We start from the raw sequence: 25,402 nt of genomic DNA on the forward strand, positions 1-25,402 counted from the left end.
AGGGGAACCAATAAAGCTTCATTGACAAAGCAAACTTTGAACCTAATTATTGTAGCTTCTAGCAAAATTCCTAATTATAAACTCATTATCTGACCAGAGACAACTTTTGTTCTTTATATTTTGAAATACAACACAAAGCATAAGGATATATGGGGACAGAGACAGAGATTTGGAATGGACATTAAATTAGATAGTGTATGAAAGTAGCAGCATTTTTAGATATGTGAATTAAGAAAATATGGAGAATAAGAAGTAGGCCTGAGAAGTTGATGCAAATGAGTCCAAGGCTTGCAGGCTTATCACCTGACTATGGAGGAGAGGCACACAGGTCAATAATTAAAAAGAAACAAAAACATCAACAAAAAGACCTTCTGATTTGAAAAAGGCTAAAATGGTTGTTTCAATTAAACGTCTTAAGGGCGTATTCAATTGTTAGCGGTAACGCTGATAAACGAGCGCTCAAAAAATCTTAGCGTTAATACGGTAATTACTCGCGGAATTTCAGCTCGCTGCTCCCTGAGCTGCGAGCTGAAATTTCGCGAGTAAACTACCGTATTAACGCTTTTCGCGCGCAATATAACCGTATAAACGGTAATGTTTTTTGAGCGCTCGTTTGTTAGCGTTAACGCTAACAATTGAATACGCCGCATGAGGGGGTATTCAATTGTTAGCGAGATCCCCGGAAAAACGAGCGCTCAAAAAACATTAGCGTTAATACGGTAATATGCGCGTAAATACCGTTAATACGGTAGTTTACTCGCTGAATTTCGAGATGAAATTCAGCGAGTAATTACCGTATTAACGCTAAGATTTTTTGAGCGCTCGTTTATCAGCATTACCGCTAACAATTGAATACGCCCTTTAATGTGCACTGTAAAATTAACATCAAATGAAAGTTCTAACTTGTATGAATATTTATTTGACAGAAGAACATTAAAGGGCATGGGAAGTATAGAGCACCCGAAATATAAGTTAATGTAATGGAGGACTATTAGAACAAAACACAATTAAACACTCACCCGCATGCTAACTAAGCACCGATTGACTCAGAAGATACCACTGCGAGGCGGGGTAAACTACAAAGCCAGGAAGAAAATAGCTTGGTGCAGTTAATTCCGACATAGACAGTTAGTAATGTTATCTGATTAAATACACCTATGAAGATCAGTAGTGAGAGGGTTAATAGGTAAGCAATGGTCAAAAGTAAACCAGCATATAAGTCATTTAAAGCCTTACTTTCTTAGCCTTGATCACCATTTTGGACATTAGCACAGCATTACCTAATTGCTGTGACATGTACATGAATTTGTGCATTTAAGTAGATATTATTGTGAAAATATGTTATTGTTTTTATTAATACTGTATTAATACTTCTTTTGAAATGTCGAATTCTGCTAGTAACAATAAACTGTTTATTTTTTAAAAAAAGATGTCTTCTTTAATATGGTTTTCATTCTGTTCTGTATTTTGTTCCTTGTTAATATTTTGCATGGACTGGTATATGTTGTTACAATAATCTCTATTGAGTTTCTTCTATAACTTTACACTTAGGCTCCAGGATTGTATACTTTTCCTGTGAAATTCCATATGATTCGGAAGTAGTTTTGTAACACTAGTTAAAGCAGAATTTGTGATTTAAAATGCACCACTTTCAATATAGATTGATAACATTACACACAGCTGTAACATGGATGCATCTATAAGGATTTGTTCAGTTCTTGAAGAACTCATTCAGCAAATGAATGGAATGCACAAATTGTGCACAGAAATTCCTAACATCTGAAACAGATTTTCGGATTAGACTACCATCTCCTGGCAAGAAAATGAATTACAGGTTATATCACAGCTAGTTAATCCATTTGTTAAAAGATAGTGTTAGATTAAAAGGACATTGATCTATAGGATGGGCAAGAGTAATGATGCTAAATTGTGTGGAAAGAGCAGGTAATGATTTTTCAAATGAAATCTAAATGATGCAAAGATAAAAAAAAACCAAAAAAAAACAAAAAAAAAAAAACAACTTACAAAATAGGGCCACTCACTCCATCTCAAAACTTAACAAAACATTTATCACTACACTGCATACATGTTTGCCATGTTAGAATAATATAGGTATGAAAGCAGAGGTGTTAACATATGATTCAGGCATTAAAAACATCAAATAGATTACTGTAAAACTAAAAGATGAGACCAAGGGAGAGAATCAGTTATCGGCGATGTGGCGCGTGGACAAAGCCGCCACATCTCCTCTATGGGGTGCAAGGAAAAATTAGCGGAGATTTCTGTCAAATCTCCACTGAGAAGTGTCTCGCGGAGGTTCTAGAAACACTGCGGCTAACTGAATCTCCCCCAAGAGAGCCTAAACTCAAGGAATAACATTTCAGTCAGACATACAACCCAATTAAAGCTGCAAAGGGATAAAATAGCATAAACATATTTCATTCAGTGTATTCAAGTTACATAAGTTTCATTTAGTAAAATGAGTGGTGACTGTCAAGCAAGAAGATATTTCAGTGGTGATGCAAAATGGTTTGCTTGGCCCTCCAAGCAAATTATAAGCAAAGCTTCTCTCGGACATGTCAGTAAATGTGTCTGAATAAAAGAGCCATGCAAAAAGTTAGTAATGTTTCATTTTATCAATGTTTTATCATTATTATATGTCTATTGAAAGATTAAGCTGACAATGTTCAGAGCCGCGTTAATGTAAGGGCACGCTGGGGGCCCCACGAGCAATTGAGCCCCATAGGCTTGCCAACTTTTCAGTATATTTTTCCAGGAGATTTATTCAGAACGTTCAAACCCTCTTTACTAAAACATTTAGCTGGACTAATCACCTTAGTATCAGCTGTTATCTGTACATGCGATCTCTGCTGTACAGCAGATTTTTTAAATGTTTAAACAATGATTTCAGTGGAGATACCAATAAATATAAGCTTCATTTTATCAATAATTTACATTTTTATTCCTGTGAGTGACTGTGTAGGGAGGGCCCCAGTGCACTGCTTTGCCCGGGGGCCTATAATGCTGTTAAGATGGCCCTGATAATGCTACCTACCAATACGGGCCAGCAGAGTACTAATTCCTTGTAGATATAACCTAATGTTGCCAGGTTGGCTTAGATATGTGAAATCAGAAACTGCAGCAACAAATTATTTCCAAATAACACCAAGAAGTGATATGACACTTAGGCAACATCTTTTCCTAGGGCTGTATAAGGTATTTTAAAAGTTAGTAAAGTTTAAGCTCAAGCATACAGCCTTACAAAGCCAAATAATATTTGTTTAAAAAAAAAAAAGTACTAACAGCTTTATTTGTATTCCGTTTGATTTGATAGAATTCAACCAGGTCATATTTACGCATCAAATTGTTGTATGTGACCTATAATACTCAATGTACAATAGTTGCATAAAGTTATTATTAAACCATATCAGCTCAGTGCTTTAAATGTTTAATAGATCACAGTGCAGTTTGGTAAGTCTAAACAGCAGTATTACCCCCTATAAATAGGACAAAATGAAAGGCAATAGCACAAATGCAGTATATTTTTCCCACTTTTACAGCTTTAGGTCTATAAGAAAATAAAAAGAGGTTTACTAGGCGAATACCTGCCCCCTATCCTGATACTAAAGGTATGACTGCAACTATAACAAGAGTATTGAATCCTACAGAGCATCTGTCTATGGCATGTGTAGATGTTACAACATAAAAGTCCACAGTATCTCATCCCTAAACCAAATCTACAGACGTTGCAAGTATTTCAATCAATGTATAAAATATTAACATGGCATGGGACATCAGACTGTAGAAGAACATAACCAAACTGCTATCGTTTTAACATGTTCAGTGTTCCTTGAAGAAAGTCCTGCCAAACTTACAAATGCCAAAGACAAATCACAAATCTCAGATATCTCACATTAGAGGATGCTTGTGAGCTCTTGGAACCCCCAGACTACATGTTATGACTGCAATTCAGCTATAATGATCTCATTAACTTTACATGTATTTTAGCACAAAAATCTTAATCTTTTGAATCCAGGAATTAGGCATAAATGAATCCTTACCACTGGTCGAGCTTCTTCTTTCTCCAAGATCTTCTGAGCTTGGTCAGATGGAAATCTTAGCACTGTAGTAATTACTTTTGCCATTGTCTGATTAATAAAATGAAAGGATGAAACAAATGGTATCAGCATTTCTTTAAAATGTAAGAACAACATTTAATACCTGGTATAGAAGATCATTCTCAATTAGTAATTTGCACTCGTTACCTTCACTAATTTCAATCAATAGCTTATATCAATCTATCTATCTCTATACACGGGCACACACATTATATATATATATATATATATATATATATATATATATATATATATATATATATATATATATATTATATATTTACACATACACACATACATGCACACACATATATACACACACACACACACACACACACACACACAAACAATAAGAACATTTCTACCTTTGTAGTGGCCCTCATTATACTGATGCTCATAGGGCCCTGCTTTGTTAAAGGCCAATTTCTTCGCGAGTCATCCCCTTCACAGAGGAAGGTACCTCCACAAATACAGTTTGGGGGTGGGTAATTCATTTTTAAAAGTGGAAATGTCCTTTATCCCTTAACTGTAAGTAGCTGTGTATATAATAGTTTCTCTATCTCCTGAACCCCGTTCAGTCACGGTACTGCCCCTTGATGATGACAGGTCCAGTGTGAACTTAGTTCACCCTCTGGGAGTGAAAGGACTCTCTAAAAACACTATCACATGGGAGACATGCCCCTTTGTAACCGAAATAAGAGAAAATAATTAAAATAAATATAAAAAAAAGCAAGACATGGAGAATGATAAATAAAGCAAATCAAAAATTTAAACAGTTATTTGTGTATAATTCTAGGACAACAATAATTGCATTGAAATGGCAAAGGAATCACAGCTCAGTGTAATCTTCCTATATTTAGAATTTTGCATGCATGCAGTTTCCTTGCAAGCACATAAGTTTAAAACTAGACATGTGAAACCTTCACAATACAAAGGTTTACATTTAGCAGGTATTTTGTCTGTTGGAATGTATCAGCAGTAAATTTTTAGTTGCAAACAATTGTTTTTGCTGGTTTATTTCCCTTAAAATTCTAATTCATTTGATTCAATGCTCCGCAAAGTGCTGGAATGGCTCTAGAACAATCGCAGGGACATTCCACTGCGATGTAACATCACAGATTTCTCTTTGCACCCCATATAGGTACACAAGAAAATCCATGATGTTTGGGCACCGCAGTACCCGGAAATGAGGGCAGCCGTACATTGTGGTGATGTCCGGTAGCTCATGTCTGAAGTGAATTGGCCCCAATATTTGATCAAGAATGAAAGGACCACATTGTGGACTTTAGAACTATAGATACTAGTTTCATAGGATGGCTGAAGGAATAATTAGAGGCTTCAATTAATTTCAGGGCTACATGTTTTATTAATGTAAGAAAACATTTGAAAATTGGCCCAGTCACCTTATCTATAAAACGTTAATAGAGCTCCAACAGCAAATGGGTACAAATCCCTGTAAAAATGTTCTGGTCTAAATATATGTCTAAAAATCTAAACAAGGTATTGCTGCCATGCTTAATAACACATTGTGTATCCTTCTATCCCTACATTTAAATATAGCAAAGAACATTTTTATTCATATGGTCTGTTGTTTTAGCCACACTTTGAAAATATTTTTCAGCATGATAAATAGGTGTGGTGGTTACAACCTGCAGTGGCTCAGAATGATACAATGATATTTAAACAGTAAACATGTCTCATAAAGTGACATTACAGGGTAACCCAGTGATATGCTGCTCCTTACCTTAGTTTCCCGTCCCATCATGTATTCAAACATTACTTTTCTCAAATACTCAAATTCAGTAGGCTCACCAAAAACAGAGACATCAGTGTACCGATTATTGACATCTGTAAAGAAGAACTAGATTTATAAGAAATGTGATGTCAAGAACAATTACACATACATTTGACCTAATGGACAGTGGCATATAGTTGCATAAAGTCTCATTGTGCAGGCAACAGTATTAATCATATTAATTATCTATATATCTGGTCCTGGAGCAGATACGTTTCTTCAACTGGAAGTTGTGCGCACACAACCCTGAATACCGGAAGTACGAGTGCGTTCCAAAGGATTGGCCTCCGGTATATTTGAGTACTAAAGAAAGTCAATCTTATTAGAAAAGACGCTTTTGGAACAGCTTTTCGTGGAAACAACAAATTGTTTGGATAAAGATCCATTCTTTGGCGGACATCAACTTTGCCTACTATCGGATGAACTAAGGGACATTCTTATTAATCATGGACTACAACAATACTCCGCACTATATATTTATGGTTTGAATACTCTGATTTATTGCTCTATTTTTGCTATGCTAGTATTTTTTATGCAGAATTTTGGAGTTTATATAAATTTACGTGTGAATTAATTTGTGCTAGAGGATGTGCGTTTGTTTATGTTTATACATACCTATGTATCTATACAAGTCTCCCGAACAATCTTCTGCTTAATTAAACTTAATTAGACTATTCTCTACGTCCCTAATATTAAGGATTTTTATCAGAATTCAGGTTCAGCTGAAGCCATATGGCTCTAGAAATGAATCCTGATTTCTCTGAGATATTAGTGCATAAGACAAAACTTTCTACAGCTAACATTGCAGATACAATTTGATTATTTGGGTGGGGTACTAAATTGTGACTACTAAAATGGCGACGAGAATGAGAGAGACATTAAAATGCAGAATGTAGTAATCGCAACATGTCAAAAATGCAAACTTACTGAAATACTTACACACAACATTTCTGTTATGATTCATATAATGGCAGACAGCCAAACAAGCCGGCACTGGGACGGTCGTCACTTAAAAGGGTGACCGTTACATTGCTGGTACGAACGTGGCGACGTAAGGACCCGCCGCCTGACCCATTTGTAAGCATTATACAGGCGGCGGGGTCCTGTTCTTGTTGCCATTTTGTAGTCGCAATAGTGACTACCACCGGATTAGTTAACCTCCTTATACTGTATTTTAGTCAAGTTAGCTCAGAATTTGGTTCAGTATTTGGGGGTATATTCAATTAGCTGCGATGTTTCTGCTCACATTTTCAGGTACTACGGTACTTCAACATTATGGATTTATCTTCGGACCTCTATGTAGTGCAAGGAGAAATCTGCAATGTTACATTGCAGCGCACTGCCTTTGTGACCATTCTGGTGGCACGCCGCGGCCAACTGAATACCCCCCTTCAAGTATCATTTGTAAAATGATTCATTTTCCAGTCACGTCTTCTATTATGGGTTTAGTGCATCTCCAATATTAATCATTTCTAGCTGAAAACAAATCCAGTGCAAATTACATTTTCAAAAGATTTCAAAATGCTGTTTAATACTGATGAAAGAATGCATCTGGGGTAGATTGATTCAAAGTAATGCAAAGGCTGTGAGTAAAGTGAGATCGTAAGGAACATGGAAAGTGAAAATAAACTCAAAATAAAATCTAACATTTATTTTGTACCAAGAGTTGTGTTTTAGGGTGAGCAATAAAACTGCCTATTACCTAACAGTTCAGTGAGAGCAGGTAGCGAAATTGAAGTAACTCTCACCTTTATATGGAGTTCCAAGTGGAGTGACAAACACACCACGTGAATAATCTTTCAACTGGTCTTCCAAAACGTTCATCTTTACAGGTTAAAAAAAAAAAAAAGAATTAATATGACTAAATGTACAAAATTCAAGCTATTTATGAGAAGATCTTAACTGAGGTATTTCTGCTGTCCAAGATACCTTCAGCTACAAAAATAATTCTCTTCTCCTACAAGAAATTTTGATCATTATTTTCAATGTTTAAAATACAGCAATTAGAGAACAGAAAAAAACACTTTAAAAACAAGAGAACTATTACTACTAACACATTTTTAATTTGAATTTTATCTATAAATTTACATTTATAAACTGTTTAAGAGCAGTATAGAATTCCCTACCCCCAAGTAGACAATGCCCTATTATGGAATACTGAATACTTCCTGCACTTGTAACCACTAATACCCCAGGGTGTAACAGCTTGGAGAAGGCTGAAAACAAGAGCTACTGCTCAACTCCGTTGTACTGTCAACCATCTACTGAATATTTCTTTTAGGCTGTTTTTCCTGGAGAAGCAGCTGTTACAAGGCAGAAGTGCACCATCTCCAGAATGATGGGGGTCCTCGGAATGTGACCCTTGCAGATCTTCTAGTCGTGGTGAGGAGCACTATTAGCAAACAGTAATCAATTATGAATTTTGTATACACAAAGTCTGAAAGGGATATGACCCCTGAAATCAGGGCCGGATTAACCCGAGGTCTAACTGGGCTATAGCCCAGGGGCCTCGGGCATCCAGGGGGCCCTTCAAAGTCCTCAGCAGCATTATTGATCGGTCCGGGGACGGGGGCGCCCCCAGCCCAATCAATGCTGCTGAGCACTGTCAGTCCAGTCCTCCGTCCCCGGCTCTCAGTACTCTGCTTACTGAGGAGATCTTGCGAGTTAACTCTCGCGATATCTCCTCAGTAAGGAGTTTACAGCGCGCCGGGGACGGAGGACTGGACTGACAGGTAAGCGCTTGGGGGGGGGGGCCTTAACGGGGGACTGCGGGTGGCTCGCATTGGGGGCCTCACGGGGGAATGAAGGCGCCTGAAATACAGTCTGTCCACTGTGAAAACACCAGAAACAGCCCTCCAAGTAACTACTTAGAAAATGACCCTTCATTGATTGATAGGCACCTTGTTAATTAAGAACTGTGGACTTTTTGATGCAATTCACTGAAATATCGTTAAAAATAACTCTCAAATCTACATTTTGCTAGCTTCAATTCATTTATCTGGTTTGTTCCATATTGATTTTCTGGCATCACACTGCTATTAGAGGCCCTCAATTGCCTGCACATCAGAAAACTCCCTAAAATTATACCTCCTAGACAAAAATGGAACCTCTTTCTTGCCTTCACCCCAAAGTTATTTATACAAGTGAATCTTATATATTCCAAACTACCGGGTTTTTGCTGGAAGATGATTCAAAAAATGTTGTTTTGTTTATTTTTAACTAATGCTTCAGTTCATTGGCACATGTTTCAAACATGACATGCACTCAGCACTTGTTCTAAGGCATACAACAGGCAGGCATCACTCACTGTGTGGACCTGTAGCACATTTCAGCTTTGAGTTGTCAATTTTCCCACAGTTTACTTTCAGATTCCCTCTTCTGACATTGCAGACACACTGAAGTGCCTAAAAACCCATTGAAATGTAGACCCACAAAAGAATTCATATAAGTATTTTGCCCATTTTTAACAGCTGGCTTTTTGCTGGAATTTACTGAAAGTGGCTCCAAAAATTGAAAAAGGCACTGTGGAAACTATTATTTATGAACAATTTAGGATATACAAGTTTCATAAACAAAAAGTAAAATTGTTGATTTAGGACAGTTTCTGTGCCAAGGACAGTCTGATGAAACCTGTGTACCTCTTCTAATAGCCTGCGTGCCTATTCATGTCAAATATGATATCAAAATATCTGTGATTTCTATTGGATACAAAGTCACAGTACTGCTATAACTACTGTGAATTGTTGCCTACATTCATATTTGAAGTAAATGCTACATTTGAGTTAGAGGTTAGTGAAAATAAAGATGTCATTTTTATCCTAGGCACGTTCACGAACCCCCTTAAATCTATCCACGGACCCCAGGGGGTCTGCGGAAGCCAGGCTTAGGGCCTAATTTCTCACCATTTGGATTCAAATTTTATTATCCAGTAAAAGCACACAATTTGGAGCACAAACCTCTGCTACAAATTGTGTCATAAAATGTAATTGCGTTTTTCCTCCCACACTGACCAAACTTGCAGAGGGGTCATTTCAAAATCTGAAGTTCCAAACTAGCTTGATGCACTAAAATGGGTACAGCAATTTTTCTGTTGAGAATGATTAATCTTGAATGAGATGATACAGACAATTTAATAGTGGTTGCATGAAGGAAAAATCAGCATTGCAGATAAAGGACCTAATATTCGACAATGACCTAATATTTGAACAGTTAAGTTCCAAATACATAAAACATTTCCACCAAACGTGTACTGCAATACATATGTGACTATTTATATGAGGACACATTTTATTTTAACATAATTTGCACAGAACATTGTGACAAGCTGTGGTCTTGAGGATCGTGGCATTAATTTTGCTCATTAGCCAGATTTGCAGAAAAGTAAAAGTTACAAAGCAGATTACTAAAATGCTCCTCTGTGAGGAAACCCTCCTTATCTGGGACTGTGGTTACTCACCGTGGTATTCAAGTCACTTGGGCTCACCAGGATATATCCAAAATATAGGTTTATTGACAGCACAAGCTCAATAGACAGTTGCCAAGCACAATGTAAATGGTAGCGTATACCCTGCGGAAGCCTCTTTTAGTCAGCACCTTAAATTAATAATCACCACAGCTTCTGGAGTCCTCAGAGTCTTATCCTCCTGCAGTGTTACACAGTCCTATGTCCCTCAGATTGGGACTGGCTCACACAGAATGTGTCCTGGCAGGGTTTCCTTCGGCGGCACCACAATGTCTGGCCCAGAGTCCTTCATGCTGGTGTTATGTACACCAGGATCTTCCCAGATACCATGACAATTACTGCAATCTATTATTGCCACTTCTTAAACTCTCAAAATAGCCTCTGGCTGCAGGGGTGTGTTCAGCTTTCCTCTTTATCAGGCCATCTCAAGTGGCCCAGAATAGAATACGCAATGTCCTGGCTGAAATTATTAAATCCAGTGGCTACACACCTAGAAACACAACGTCTGGATCTTAAATACACAAGACTCCCCCATCCCATCTGCTTTGCATATATATAGCGGAGCTCACAACATTACATTCGCTCACAGTTATCATTTAAAGCCTGTACTGAATTAGCAACATCAATTGTAGAAAATCTAAATGTCTAAAATGCACATTACCTTTTCCTTTAGTTCCTGCTCTTTCAATTTGGCTTCATTTAATTGTGTGGTTTTCATTGCCAGTTGTGTCTAAACAAGAAATGGAATATCAGTAAAGACATTTGGTCAATAGAATGCGGTCAAAATTCACCAGTAAGTATAATCACAAGTAGCTATGGTTAGTAGTGCTTGTAGCTGTGAATCATGTACATTTGTTAACACAACTTTTCTAGAGAACATTACTGACAAAATCTTGCTTATAGTGTTAATCATGTTGCAGATTATAGAAGAGGGCTAATCTTTGGGCTGACGTATTTGTAATACTCAAAAGTGTCATAAATGCTCAGATTTTTGAATAGGGGGATGTATTAATTCCTGAGTAAATATCTTTTCATATACATGTAGTACCCAGCATTAGCAGTTACCATTACTGGGATATCATTAATGCCTCAAAGCAGGTCATCTGTAGCATATTGAATTAAAAACGGACAACGGGTGAAAGAACAGCACAACTTTCTCTAAATTACCCAAAATACTTCCTCCGCCACTACTGGTATGGGATCTCAATGTAAAGTAGTAAAATCATCCACAGTAAAGTTCTTGTAGGAACCCAATAAACCATTCCCACTTAAAACTCTGTTACAGAAGAAGAGTATGAGGCCCTTATCACTCAAATCCACCTCAACCATGTATATACAGCCAGAAATAAAATCTTCATCTTAAAAAATTATTAGCACAGTACCATAAAATTCCTGTAGCACATATTACAGTGATGTAATGGAGAGGTTATTATGTCTGTTTTAATTTCTTAAAAATCATAAATCTGTTTTCTAAGAATAAAACATGCATGTCTGAATTTCACAAATTGCATTGAATTACTGGATAATGTTTAAGCACTTCCATTATTATTTGTAAATAGAATATGTTAGACGACAAGTTAATTGTAACCTGCTCTTACCTGAAGCTCCCCATGATGTGACTCCTAAAATAATAATAAAAAAAAAAAAAATTACACTTTTTACATTTTCTTATTTTTAGTTGACCATCTAATATATATAAGCCTAGTGGCGTGTGTTAGTCTGTGTGTGTGTGTGGAAAAAAAAAAAAAAACCAAGCTGCAGCACCACCTGCTGGGCGGAGTTATACACTGACCTACTAAATTCTTAGTGTGTGTGTGTGGGGAAAAAAACTCAGAAAGGGCTGAAATTTGGTATACTAAGATGTTTTTAATTTGTAAATTTAATTTGTTAATTGTTAAAAGTGTTTATAAAGATTTAAAAAAAAAATATATATATATTTCTTGAAGAAGTGACAGTTGGGAGTGGTTGGTGGTTGCCGGGGGTGACAGTTGGGAGTGGTTGGTGGTTGCCGGGGGTGACAGAGCGAGAGGAGTGTGATACTCAGGACCGCTGAGAGAGATCCCTGTGTCTGGATAGACATCTGGATAGATGTGGTGATAAAGATGAAGGATGAGGTGATGGAGAAAAATGATGAGGTGGTGACATGTGGACAAAACCACGTTAAAAAAGGGCGCTTGCGTCGGGAAGTAACGCTCTTCCCCTGAGGAGGCCTGGCCTAGCCCCAAATGCATGTGCATGACAAGAATCTTTTTAACACCTTAAGTAGCTTGATTTGACTAGAATGCATGAGTATCATGCACGGGTTAACTTGTTGTTAAAATATAAGCCCTGAACGGTTATCAAATCTGTAAAACAGATACATACAGTTATTTCCCTTCACTGTAAAAAGATGGAAATTGCTATGATTTTTTTTTTATGATTGGGTTATTACTTCGCATTTAGCTCTGCTACTTCTATGCAGTCTTTACATATAGCTTGTTTTCTCAGGTTTTGATTATTTTTATGTAGTCCTTCAGCAGATCTACAGATGCAATTAGTTACACACTACAGGTTGCTTTTCCACTGCAGCACACAACTATAATGAATGTTTTACCCAGAAACCTGGCTGCTCACCTCTGCGTCCTGAGCTGCCTCCTCCTCCTGTCTGGTTGATAACTCTTCTTGCAATTTCTCCAGCTGTTCCTGTAGCTCTGTCACTTTTGTGCTCATTTCTTCTTCTCGTGCCTACAATACATACTCACGGCTTTATTAAAACATAAAGTAGAACATTTTCTTCTTTCTTGACCCATCGCAGTCCAAATGGAAAAAATAATATCAATCACAATCATTTTCCCACACCGTCAATGAAAGTGTGTCCAGCGGAATTCTGGCTTTTCCCCATTTTGCAGTGGTTGTTTTTTTTATATTTTTTCAGGTTTTTTCTTTTTTTTTTTAATTTGGACAACAACAGATTAAACAAAAAGAAAGAAAAGATGATCTGAATTTACTGTTGGTTTATGATGGATCAAGATAAAAGAAATTCTATTTTATATTTAATAGCATGATGAGTGAGGGTTTTGGGGAGTCTCTTATCTTATTAAACTTTACATGACCTCTTAAAAACAATCGCAAGGAAATGTATTTCCACACAAGTGGTACAATGTGGAAAATTAATGAAGTCACGATGCATTAGAAGGCAATTTGCCATATACATCTGTAGTGTAGGATATATAAAATGTATAGATTTTATTAACTAAAAAAAGCCTCTAGAGTTTGACCCATAAACAGAACTAGATCACACCACAGCAAAATATAATGAAAAGAGGAAGACTTCACAATAATCCAAAGTTGAGAGATTCAGGTATCATAGGGTATGTGTCTCGTTTCTACAAGTTTGGACAATTGGGAGTTAATGTTATCTCCTACTCCACATGCCATACCCTTAAATATAAAACCGGCTTTAGCCCCAAAAGTCACAACAATTTACTTGAGAAGTAGACGTACATAGAAAATTCTATTTTTATACTTCAGTTAAATCTTTTTCTCTTAATCCATGGGGGACCCGGGACCATGGAATATAGAGCCTTCTTCAGGACACTTCAAATAATTCTAACAATTATATACTCCTCCCTCTTATACCTCCCCATCCTATAGGGAAATCAGTTATGTTACTAACCAAGCTCCACAGGAGAGCACCAGAAACAAAGAGAGAAGCAACTTCATCTCTGAAAAATAAACATTTAACTTTGGTAAACTTCTTCCCAGGAGAACTAGAGCGTAAATGAGTGGGTGCTCAGTGTCCCCCATAGACTAAGAGAAAAGGATTTAACCTAAGTATAAAACCTCATTTTCTCTATCATCCACTGGGGGACACTGAAACATGGGGACGTACCAAAGCTATCCCCTTGGAGTGGGTACACTCAAAGTTGTAGTGCGCAGCACCCTACACCCAAACCTCTTGTCCGTAGTCTTGTAAAGGTATGTATGGAGCAACATTTGGCTGGTCAGCTGGGTCGGGCAGCCACAGCCTCCATGCTGCACTGTCCACAATGCACTCGCCAATTACACCATTAAAGCGAGCTGTGCTAATCTCTGCCATGACCAGCTTCGCCAGTCTGGCACCGCAACTGCACTTGGCCTCCTTCCTGTTTTACCCTTTTAGGATGAGGAAAGCATCGCCATTAGAGGGGACCAGTAATAATAGAGTTATTTGTTTATCCCTGATGTTGATGCATGCCACTGCAGTGGCATTGTCTAAATGATTCTGTATGGGATTTCTCCGTGACAGAAGGTGACCCTGAGCTAGAGCGTTTAGCATCAATCTTAATTCTAGAATACTTATCGGAAGCTTTGTAAAGAAAAGACAGGGAAGGAGCCTAGTGCAATCTCGTAGCACTAGGGGCAAGCATCTGTTGTCCCAACTGTCCAATCTTATGTACCAAGGGGACAGGCCCTGTCAATGCTGCCATCTCAACCTCCAGAGGAGCTGCGTCCACCTGGGAGCCAATAGACACCATATTAATATAAGTATGTCTACCTGAACATGAGTGCCAAGTGTCCAGAAGATCATCTTGCCGAATGAATCAGTCTGATACCTGAACTAAAAACAGTTTTGGGAAGATAACTCCTCCCACTGTGCTATACGAACACTGGAAAAAAAATCACACTTGCTGTAAGTAATGTGGGATTGGCTAATCGCATGGCAAATAAAGCTGGTCCACAGGGAGACAGGTAGTGAGAAGGTAGGAAATCAATTTATCCCCTCACCCAGGAATCTGAAGTGGAATAAACCACTATAAATCAGCAGACAGGCTCTCACAACTGCCTCTGTGGGTGGGCAGAATGTCCATCCTGCAGCCTGTTGTTCTGAGGGCTTGGCTGGTGGCATCTTTGTCACACAAGCCTGCTTAACTCTTTGCTGCCCTCCACGAGGAGCCTAGAACTGCCAACGCGATTCCTGACCCCTTCACCGCTACTCGAAAAAGGATTAAAACCAAGAGCCCTGCACTGTTGGTAGATATTCCAGTAGAAAAAAACTATTTCACCTGTTGCCTGGCTAATAATCTTATCCAAGTCAAACCTGAATAAGCATCATTGTAAAAGGCAAAGACTCCTGAGTCCCTTTGACTCTGCATCTGCCTCCCAGACGGCTCAGCAAGCTAAGACCATCAATGATGAAATTCTGGCTCCGATTTTACCAGCATCCAGAGCTGTATCCCCAAATATTCATATTCCTAATGGATGTGTACCGCCAAGGTTGTCATTGCAGACCTATGCCATCAGTCAAATAGGGGAGTACAGACGATGCTGCTTGGGCCTGCACCTCCCCCCCTCAGGGTTCAGTAGTCATACATACCTCCCTTTATCCAAACTGATAAGAAAAAGAGCAGGTAAAGAGGCAGATACAGAGTATACACTTATGGAAAAGTGAACCAGGTATTAACAGACAGAAATAAACTCAGCAGAAATTGTGCATCATATAAGAATCCCCAATGCAATCCCACCCCAGCTAGAAATTATCTGCAGCTGGAAAGTCAGAGGGCAGGGTTGCTGGCAAAGTGTCTGGTTTAGACTAAAACACAGCTTAAATCAGTCAAGGAGGAGGTGAATCATATGGTGCATCTCCCCAGGGTCCAGCATTTCAGCAGACACCGTCCTAGAGGACTGCCGCCCTGAGCTGTGAATGTGCCTAGTGCAGGTCTGCCCTTGTTGAGGCTGCCCTGCCTGACCCTGCTTCCCAAGTGACCATGCCTAGCATGCTCCTGGCCCCACCAGAAGCTGACCGATTTTTTAACATCGCATTCACCGGTGCCAGGAAGGAGGACTTATCTGGTCGCTCTCTCCCTATGCAGTCTGGTGCTGCTTTACCTGATGGACTAACCGATGGTGCAGTGGCAGCACAGGGCCCCCAGCTACAACCTGCGTCTCACGTTGGGAGCGGGGCAGCGAAATGTGGTACCTATCACAGCAATTACTTAGCCCACTCCATTTTGCAGACAGCCTAGCAAGACTGCCTGCTCTAGGTGACCAAAATTAAAGTCCAAAATAAAATAAACGGGCTGTGGAGGCAGCCCAACAAAAAAAACACCTTGTCCTGCGGGCAGTCTAAAAACTGATTTCCCTGCAGGATGGGGAGGTATTAGGAGGAGGAACATTTAATTGTTAGGATTATTTAAAGTGCCCATATCCTGAAGGAGGCTCTATATCTCATGGTCCAGATTCTGCCATTGTATAACAGAGAAATGCTGTTTTTTTCATGTCTATCTATGGGGGACACAGACATCATAGGTATATTAAAACATTATGCAACTGTAGGAGAAATGTGCAAATAACTATTAGCCAACAACCAAAAAATCCTACATCCCGATCTTCTTTTAGAGAACAGAAATGACAAGTGTAGAAATGAAGGAAACCTCGAGAAGTAAACCTAGTGCTGCATCAATAACCAAATTATAGAGTCAGATATAGTTTTACCATGTGTGACAAAAAGGATTATAGGATAATGAGTTAGCTATTCACAACTTGCAAAAAATGAACCATAAGCACCATGTCCACCTTCTAAGGACTGATTATTTCTGTGTCTGTGAAGTAGTTAACTTTTCAACCAGTGTCTGTGTCCTTCAATGACATGCATGAAAAAATAAAAATAATAAAATAATGTATGGTTTATTGTTTTACATCTTAATGACCAGACTAATTGATTGGCGACTCTGAAGTAGAGGGAGAGAGCAAACGTCTATTGTATCCAAGATATGACACAGTTATAAGTTCCCAGAAATTTTAAGTTTTTTCTTTTTTGTTTTTCATTTTAAAACCAGGGAACTTTTTGCTTGGTGAGAGAATACACTGATGTGCCCATATGACAGCTACTTTTAGATCCAGTATTCACAGCCTCTTTTAGTGCTTTAATGAAGGAGTTTGCACCACAAACATAAAGAGATGCAGAATCTATCACATCATTCCATGAAAAAGATAAATGGTAGGGAAAAAGCACACCACACACATCTATCGCTGGTACCTCTTGATAACAAGCAATGAGGAATATTTTTTTCCAATGAACTGAATATAGATTTATGTGATTGGTGAAAATTCTTTTCAGCTCCTGAAAGGTAAATTTTTGCCATTCAAACTGTTAGTGTGGAAATAAACGCATTAAAGATCATTACAATGCAAAAGTGCAAATGTTGCTTGCACCTGCTTATGTGCAAATGGCTCCCATTTAATGCAACGTGCACAGATTTTACATGTGAAAATTACAACTTTCTTGTGTGCAAAATGTAGAAGCATCTTTTGATGGGAGGAGATGGGCGTATTGGGGCAGTCCTTGCTGAGTGCATGAAAGCAAACTACAACCGTTTTTGTACATAGGCCCAATAATGTTTCAAAAGGCTCTATCACCTTTTGAAAGGCTTTTGCTTGTGTCTTTCTCCAGGTGACACCATCAACCCAGTGCAGTACAATAGACAAAGTGCAGATTAAATTTGTCCAAGCATTCCAGTAAATAATTCCCCAATAAAAACAATTAACACACCAAATCAATTGATGTCCATACATATGCTCAGCTCAGTACAACTTACCTCCAAAATTTCTTCATATTTTTTGACAGTTCTTTTTAAGTCTTCATCTTTTTCTGCAATCTTTTTATGAAGCTGGGTTGTTTCTATGTGATGTGATTGCATTAGTTCAGCCTCAACCTCCTGTGCTTTGCCTTGATGAAAGAAATGTTTGTTAGGCAGTAAACAACAGCACCCCGTGGTAAGTTTGTCATTTTTATCATGAAAGAAAACATACAATCATTTATTACTGTTTAGGATCTCTGTGTTCTCACTGGTTCATCTCTATTCACCTACATAGCTTTTACTCTTGTATTGTTATAATCAGATTGTGCCTGACTTTGCTGTCAACAGCACATAAGCTTGGATGAAATGCAATCAATCAATAGTTGGAATTTTCAAACCTAAGTGCTCATTTACATATTGCATGTAATTGATGATTCGTTGCTGATGACAATATGAGTGCCTGATGACTTCAAGATCATTGATCCATATAGCCCCACCATCTGCACACAACCTTGCCAGTTTAACTTTAACAAATGGGCAGAAACAGCAATCCCAGAGATCATATCAATGATCCAAAAGCCACCTAGCACTGTACATGTGGTAAGTACAACCTCAGCGCACCAATTGGTATATGTGTATTAAATGCAATATGTGACCCAAAAGAATGTGTAAGATATTAAACTGAACCTTGATAACACTGTTCTCTAAGAAAGCCACTGCCCCTAAAAGCATTAATGATGAGACAATAAATTGAAATTTAGTAACCACAAGCAATAAAATAACAGACTCACGATAATTCTACTTACCGATCGTCTCCTGGACAGCTGTTTCAAGCTCACGCTCTTTTTGTGCCATCTGTGTGTTGACTTCCCTCATGAGCTGCTTTAAGGCGGAATTATGCTTTAATTGTGTATCCTCCTGCTCATATCTACAAAGGAAGAAAACAAGAATAGTAATGAATATTGCAAAGGAAAGTCTTGAAAACAACACACAAATACTATTACGATTTCCTTATACACCGTCCTGCATAAACCTTTTATCGGACATACTCTAGAGGGAAGAAATAGAGGCAGAGCCACGTACATGTTAAAAACCCAACATAGGTATGATTTAAACTAAAAAGTAAACAAACAACAAAAGTTGTAGAAAAAAAATATATAATTTCCCATACTTACTTAATTTTCTGCTCAGCTTCTTCTTGCAGTTCCTTTTTAACCAAATCTAGTTCTTGATTATGTTCCTTTCGTAAAGACCGCATGTCTTTCTGAAGCTTGGTTACTTCCTTACGGAATTTTTCTATTTGACCTTCTGCTTCTTGAAACTTCAGCTTTAATATGTTCTCCTGAGACTGCAATTCATCAAAGAGCACTTGTAGTTCATCAAACAACCTTGATTTCTCTTGCACTCTCTCATTACAAGCTTTCAACTCTGAATCTTTGGCAGCTAGCTGTTCTTGTAGAGAAGCTAAAACCCCCATATGTTCAGAAGACAACTGTTCAGTTTTTAGTTTTTCGGCTTCCCTATCATTCAAAATGGACAACTCTTTCTCTCTCATAGTCTGCTCACTTTCGCAGAGTTTCTTCTGAGTAACCTCAATGGCGTCTTCTAGCTCTTTGACTCTCTGTTCCTTTAACAGCAACTCCTCTTTTATGCTAGATAAGTCACTATCTTTGTTACGGTGTTGCTCTAGAAGTAGAGAGCATTTCTTCTCAAGTTCTTCTTTCTCTTGGTTCAAGCCTTCTTGTACTGCTTGGCCTTCTTTCTGCATGTGTTCCTTCAGTTTCTGAAGTTGAATTTCCAGATCTTGCCTAGATTTTTCCTTCTCTTCCAACTGAGACATGAGTTGCTTCTTAACAGAAGCAATTTTCTGTTCTGCTTTTTTCTTTAGCTCTGCCATTTTTTTGGTGCTTTCAGCAGTCAGTTTGCCTTCTAATGTTTTAATTGCTTTATCTTTACCCTCAGTAAGTTCTGATTTGAACTGCTCCCATGCAATTTCCTTTGTATTAAACTCTTCTTTCAAGCTTCCAATTTCCAGTTCTAGTCTGTGTACTTGCTGCTGTGTTTCTGCAGAGCTACTGTCTTTTTCTGAGGAAACACTTTGGAGATGTTGAAGCTGCTCTACAAGTTCTCTCTTTTCCATACTTTGTTGCTGAATTTGCCTTTCTACCTCTTCTGTCAAACTTGCTTTTTCAACTACTAATTTGTCTCTTTCCACTTCCAGTTCTTTCATTCTTGAATTCTGGCTTTCAATGTGATTGGTCAATTCTAGCTCTTTGCTTTCTCTTTTGGCCCGATCCTCCTCTGTGTTGATACAATTCAATTTTAAGTCTTCTGTGATCCTTTGAATTTGATCATCCTTCTCCAAAATTTGTTTATTACTTATATCAACCTTTTCTTGGAGTTCTTTGATTGTTTGGTGGTTTTGGGTAAACCTGACTTCTGCTTTTTTCTTCCATTCATCCAGCTTTTTCCTCTGTTTAACCACTTCTTCTGCAGAGACAGCTTTCTCCTTATTAAAATCTTCAATCTTAGACATTAGGTTTTGGATTTGGTTCTGTAGTTGTTGCTGACTTTCCCTGTGTTGAGAACTGAGAAAAGTTACAGCCTTCTCTTTTTCTGCCAAGTCCACACTGTTCTCAAGCTTTAACTTCAGTTCATTTACCTCAGCATCTCTCTCTTTTAGTGCAGCGGACAAAATAGTAACAGTGTTAATATTTTCTGAAAGTTCTTTTTTCAATTGTGTAATGCAAGATTCTTTTTCATCAGCAACTTTCTGCTGGTTGCCCTCTTCCTTCTGCAAGTCCTCTTTCTCTATGGTAAGAACGTTCAATTCATCCTTCATAGACAAAATCACATTTTCTTTTTCCTGCAAGAACTGGGTAGCCTGGCTCAAGGATGTGTTTACTGAATTATATTCTTTAGTTATGTTTTCAAGTTGAGTTTCCAGGTCACAGACTTTGTCCACATGCTTTGAAATGGTTTCCTTCAATTTAAATGCCCCTTGTTCACAATGTGTAATCCTTAATATCAATCTATTCATGTGATCATTAAATTTATTACTTAGTCCCAAGGTCATTGACTCTAACAGAGAGACAACCTCTTTGTAGCAAGACTCTAATTTCTTTTCTTGCTCAAGTAAAAGCTGATTGCACCAAGATTCCTTTTCTAAAAGCTTATCTGCTGTTTCTTTTGTAAGTGCGGCAGCTTCAATACTATTAGCTTCTAGTGATTGACATTTTTCTTCTGCCTCTTGTAGTTTATCAAGTAGTTCATTTACTTTGCTCTTACCCTCTTCTACTGTTATTTTCAGCTTATTAAGCTGCTCTTCTAGGTTGTTTTTGTCATTCATCAACAATGTGCATTCGTTCTGTACTTTTTCAAGGTGAGAGTTTACATTACTTTCGCTCTGAGTCAAAGAGAAAACCTGAGCAGATGCTTGATTGAGCCGGTCTTGTAATTCATGGAAAGAGATATCTAACTTACTTTTTTCTTCACTCAGTTCCATTATTTGTTTGTCTGCTTCCTCTTTTTCTTTGCCCATATTAGTGAACAGCTGCTTAAACTCTGCTACCTCTTGGTCTTTTTCCTGAAGTTCTACCTCATGTTTCTCCTTCAGCTCCTCCGCATGCTGGCTTACCTTCTTCTCCCAGACCTGTATAATCTCCTCTCTCTCTCGCTGGTGAGTTTCTTTTATACTCTGCATCTGCTCCTTATGGTTCTGTTCCAGCTGAGACATTGCATCACTAATCCCAGCTGAGCTGGCATGTGCCATTTCCAGCATTTTCTCGTTAAATTGCTTTTCTTTATTATTAAACTCTACTTGTTTCATTTCCAGCTCTTTTTTCAGTTTACTTTCCATCTCAGAGAATTTTTTCTTGGACGTTTCTTGCATTTCTTTAATTCTTTGCTTCATTCTTTCAAATTTATTGTCCTGACTTTTGGCTTTAGCTTGGTATTCTTCTTGTAAAGATACTATTTTCTTTTCTTTGGAAGACACATTTTGGTTGAGTTCTAAAACGATCTGTTGGTGACTTTCTTTGAGCTTCTGGGTTTCACTTTCCTTCTCTGAAGCGATTCTGGTCAATTCTTCTAATTGACACTTGTACTCGTTTATCTTTGTCTCAGACTGCAAAGTCATAGAGTTGAGTTGATCATTCATGTGCATGGATTGCTCTTGAATTTTTAAGGTAAGCTCCTGTACCTGCTCTTTATGTGAATCTAGACTAACAGTCAAAATCTTCAGGCTGGATTCTTTTTCCTCTAACAAATCTTTCAAATGGTTTCTCTCTTCGTTTGAGACCGTCAACTTCTCTTGCATAGCTGTCAACTGAGCAGCATAAGTCTCTGCATCCTCCTGCGTCTTCTTCTCATGTGAACAGTGCAACTCATCTACCTGGGCAGAGACAGATTTAAAATCAGCATTAGCCTTTTCAAAACCTTCCATTAGTTGCTGCTTCTCGAGTTGTAAACCTTCTACATCCTTCTCCTTTCCATCTAGCAAAAGTTTAAGGTGGTTGATTTCCTCCTTCAAACCTTTTTCTACCCCCTCAGTCATTATCTCCTTTTCTTTTTCAATGGTACCAACATGCTCTTGGTGCTGTTGCGGTATCGCTTCGATCTTGGCGTCAAAATCATGCTTTAGTTTGTCCATGTCATTCTGATATGCCAAAAGCTTCTGCTCAAGTTCCTGACGTAGCTTCTGAGCTTCACACAATTCTGATGAGAGAGCTTCAAGCTCAGTTTGCTTCACATCTAGCTTCTCCAACGTTTTTTCATTCATTTCTTCAATGTGGGATTGAAATATTTGCTCCTTCTGTTTTATCTGCATATCATATTCTTGCTGACATTTCTCTTTTATTGCAGTAATGTTTACTTTGTGCTCTTGTTTCAGATTTTCGAGCTTTTCTTTCAAAAGGTGTTCATATTCCTGACCACGAAGTTCAAGCTCTTGCTTGTGTTTCTCAATAACATCAGTGATTACTGCGTTGTGCTTGTTTGTCTCGCTTTCTATTCGTGTGGCCATCTCTCCTGACTTGATGTCACTGTCTTGGGATGTTTTAGCAAGGAAACTTTCTAACTCAAGAATCCTCTGTCAAAAGAGAAATTTAAAATCGTTAAATTAAAACTCTAAATATAATCTAAAACAAATAGTAAATTAGTTACATGATTCTTAACATTCAGTTACACAAGTGACATTGATATCTATATTCCTGTAATCAGTATCTATATAAATTGGGGACTTATGACTTTATCATTTAAGTATTCATTTGTGTTGTGCAAGGAATGACACATAATTATCAGTAAGTTATTATATATGTTAGAGGACACTTTGGATTTAAGTTCGCTATATAGGCATGCAGCCTGTTGTAAAGATTTCCTAAAGGCTTCTACTATTCATATAATTTACAGGATATATTATTCCATATAACATGAAGATTTAAGAATGTATTTTACATGTCATAATTTAGTCTTATAAACATTACAGTGCTGTGTTTTATTACATTCCTTGAGCTCACTCAATGCAATTTACAAATCTAGATTCAGATAAGGTGGTTTTTAGAGGATTTTCAAAAAAGATAATATGATGGAAAACGCAACATACCGTCCTACATTCTTCAAGTTCCTGCTGCATTTCTTGAAGTTGGTTTTCAGTCTGAGCCTGAATGGCTTTCTTCTGGAGTTCCATTTCTTCTAAAGCGAGTAGCGCCTGCTGTTCTTTTTCTTGTATATTATCTAAATGCTCCTCTTCCCTCTTTGTCTGCAGTGTAATATTACAATCAAGAATTAGTAGCTATAGAATTGTGCTATAATAACTAAATATAATGGTACTACTTACTACTAATAATAGTGTAAAGCTGAAAGGTCAGCAAAAGCTATTCGCAAAAAACAGAAACCATAGTAACTATATTTCAATAACAATAGCTTCAGGTACTGCTTCCTTTGAAATAAAAGACAATTTAGAAAAATGCTAGACATACACGGGCTGCTTTAATTTTTTCTTGGTACTCCTCTTCCAGCTTTCCAAGTCTTTCCTTGTAGTCCTGCTCTTTGTTCTGCAAAGCTTCAGCGTGTAATTTTTCCAAATCAAGAACACGCCCATCGTAGGTTTTCTACATAACAAAAGAAGGTAAAAATGTAGATTACTTGGAAATGCCGGGAAGTGGGGTATACTCTAGATGCAGGATGTAATTCACTACTAGCTAATGCCGACTGTATACAATAGGTACAAATAACCTTCAAAAATATATGCAAGAAAAATGAAATTCTGGAAATAAGAGAATAATCCTACACATGCTGCTTATATAAGGCACGTATACCTATGAGTGCAGTGACCATTCATGGATATATGGATATAATAATGTAAAGACATATCAAGAAACTACAACTATGCAATTACACATTTTACTTTTCATTGCTCCACTTTAAAGGGGCAACATACTAGGCAGAACCAATAGATCTGTTTCTTTAAAAAAAAAAAAAAAAAATAAAGCTAAAAAAAGTGTTTCTACCTTCATGATGTCTACCACCTCTTGCTTGACACGACTAAGTTCCTTTTGGAGATTCACACGCTCCTCCTCACTGGCTTGCTCTATGGCTTTGATCTGGTCTTCCATTTGTTGCTTGCCTTTTTTGTGAGCCTCCTCAGAGCTCTGTGAAGCACCTACAGCTTTTTCCAGTTGTTCAAACGCTAAAATGAAAAGATCAAAAAGTCTCACTATAGTTGCAGCACATAGGTATGAAATCAAGTGACAGCAAACACAGCCTTCACACAGGATAAATCGTGGCTAAGCTTTATTTTAACAATACTACTAATAACTTGATTAACAACTCACACTTTCCCATTACATTACTTTCGTAGGTTTTGTTTTCTTAAAGAAGACCTGTCAAAATTGAGTTAAATGACATTTTACATATCGCCTCTGCCAGGAAGAGAGCTCTCTCCATGCACTATATGCAGGTTGGCTGCAGAGATTGCCTCATGCTCATTTGCGGAGAGGCTTCCTCTAAATTACAGCTCTCCTGCCTCGTGAGTGCAAAGGAGCTGTAGATGGAAGCTGGCTGGGGGCGAGCAAGTTTCTGTATCTGCAGCTGACAGATATAGCAGGTGGAGATATCTCATACTCTTTGATGCTCAGAGAGAGAATCAGGGAACAAGTAGGAGAAAATCAATACAATTTAGACTATGTAGACACAGACGTTTGACAGGTTAATAGAGAGGAGACTGATCTCTATGGAGAAACACTAGTGCTGAAAACATCCTGTTCAGGCATCTGCTTTGGAAAAATATACTTTTGCACTGTACTGGTGTCTTTCCACAGAAATGAATTAACGTTATATGAGCAACTGTCTCCCATCCATCTAACTGGGAAAACGGAACTAATAGGGAGATGGAATTAACTAATGTTCCTGTGAACATTCATTCAGTCATTAACTATTTTGGTAGAATACAGCAATGGTGAAACCGACTACACAAAAATAATAGGTGATG

General features: G+C 37.9%; 1 protein-coding gene across 5 annotated transcripts in view; it reads right to left on the reverse strand.

Moving 5' to 3' along the window:
- GOLGA4 (golgin A4) overlaps nucleotides 1-25,402 on the reverse strand; it is a 76,343-nt gene that overhangs the window by 3,739 nt on the left and 47,202 nt on the right. For 3 of the 5 annotated variants that reach the window (XM_075212612.1, XM_075212613.1, XM_075212609.1), the window contains 13 exons: nucleotides 24,423-24,601; nucleotides 23,892-24,023; nucleotides 23,516-23,671; nucleotides 19,089-23,002; nucleotides 18,720-18,841; nucleotides 17,932-18,062; nucleotides 12,989-13,099; nucleotides 11,974-11,997; nucleotides 11,037-11,105; nucleotides 7,662-7,737; nucleotides 5,863-5,966; nucleotides 4,062-4,148; nucleotides 1,020-1,076 (listed from right to left, as the gene is read on the reverse strand). In XM_075212612.1, the coding sequence (XP_075068713.1) occupies nucleotides 1,047-1,076; nucleotides 4,062-4,148; nucleotides 5,863-5,966; nucleotides 7,662-7,737; nucleotides 11,037-11,105; nucleotides 11,974-11,997; nucleotides 12,989-13,099; nucleotides 17,932-18,062; nucleotides 18,720-18,841; nucleotides 19,089-23,002; nucleotides 23,516-23,671; nucleotides 23,892-24,023; nucleotides 24,423-24,601 (5,135 nt within the window). In that variant the 3' untranslated portion in view covers nucleotides 1,020-1,046. The remainder of the gene's footprint in view (nucleotides 1-1,019; nucleotides 1,077-4,061; nucleotides 4,149-5,862; nucleotides 5,967-7,661; nucleotides 7,738-11,036; nucleotides 11,106-11,973; nucleotides 11,998-12,988; nucleotides 13,100-17,931; nucleotides 18,063-18,719; nucleotides 18,842-19,088; nucleotides 23,003-23,515; nucleotides 23,672-23,891; nucleotides 24,024-24,422; nucleotides 24,602-25,402) is intronic. The other 2 variants (XM_075212611.1, XM_075212610.1) reach the window with 2 other exon arrangements.

Source organism: Mixophyes fleayi, chromosome 5, assembly GCF_038048845.1.
Source record: "Mixophyes fleayi isolate aMixFle1 chromosome 5, aMixFle1.hap1, whole genome shotgun sequence".
Classification (NCBI taxonomy): domain Eukaryota; kingdom Metazoa; phylum Chordata; class Amphibia; order Anura; family Limnodynastidae; genus Mixophyes; species Mixophyes fleayi.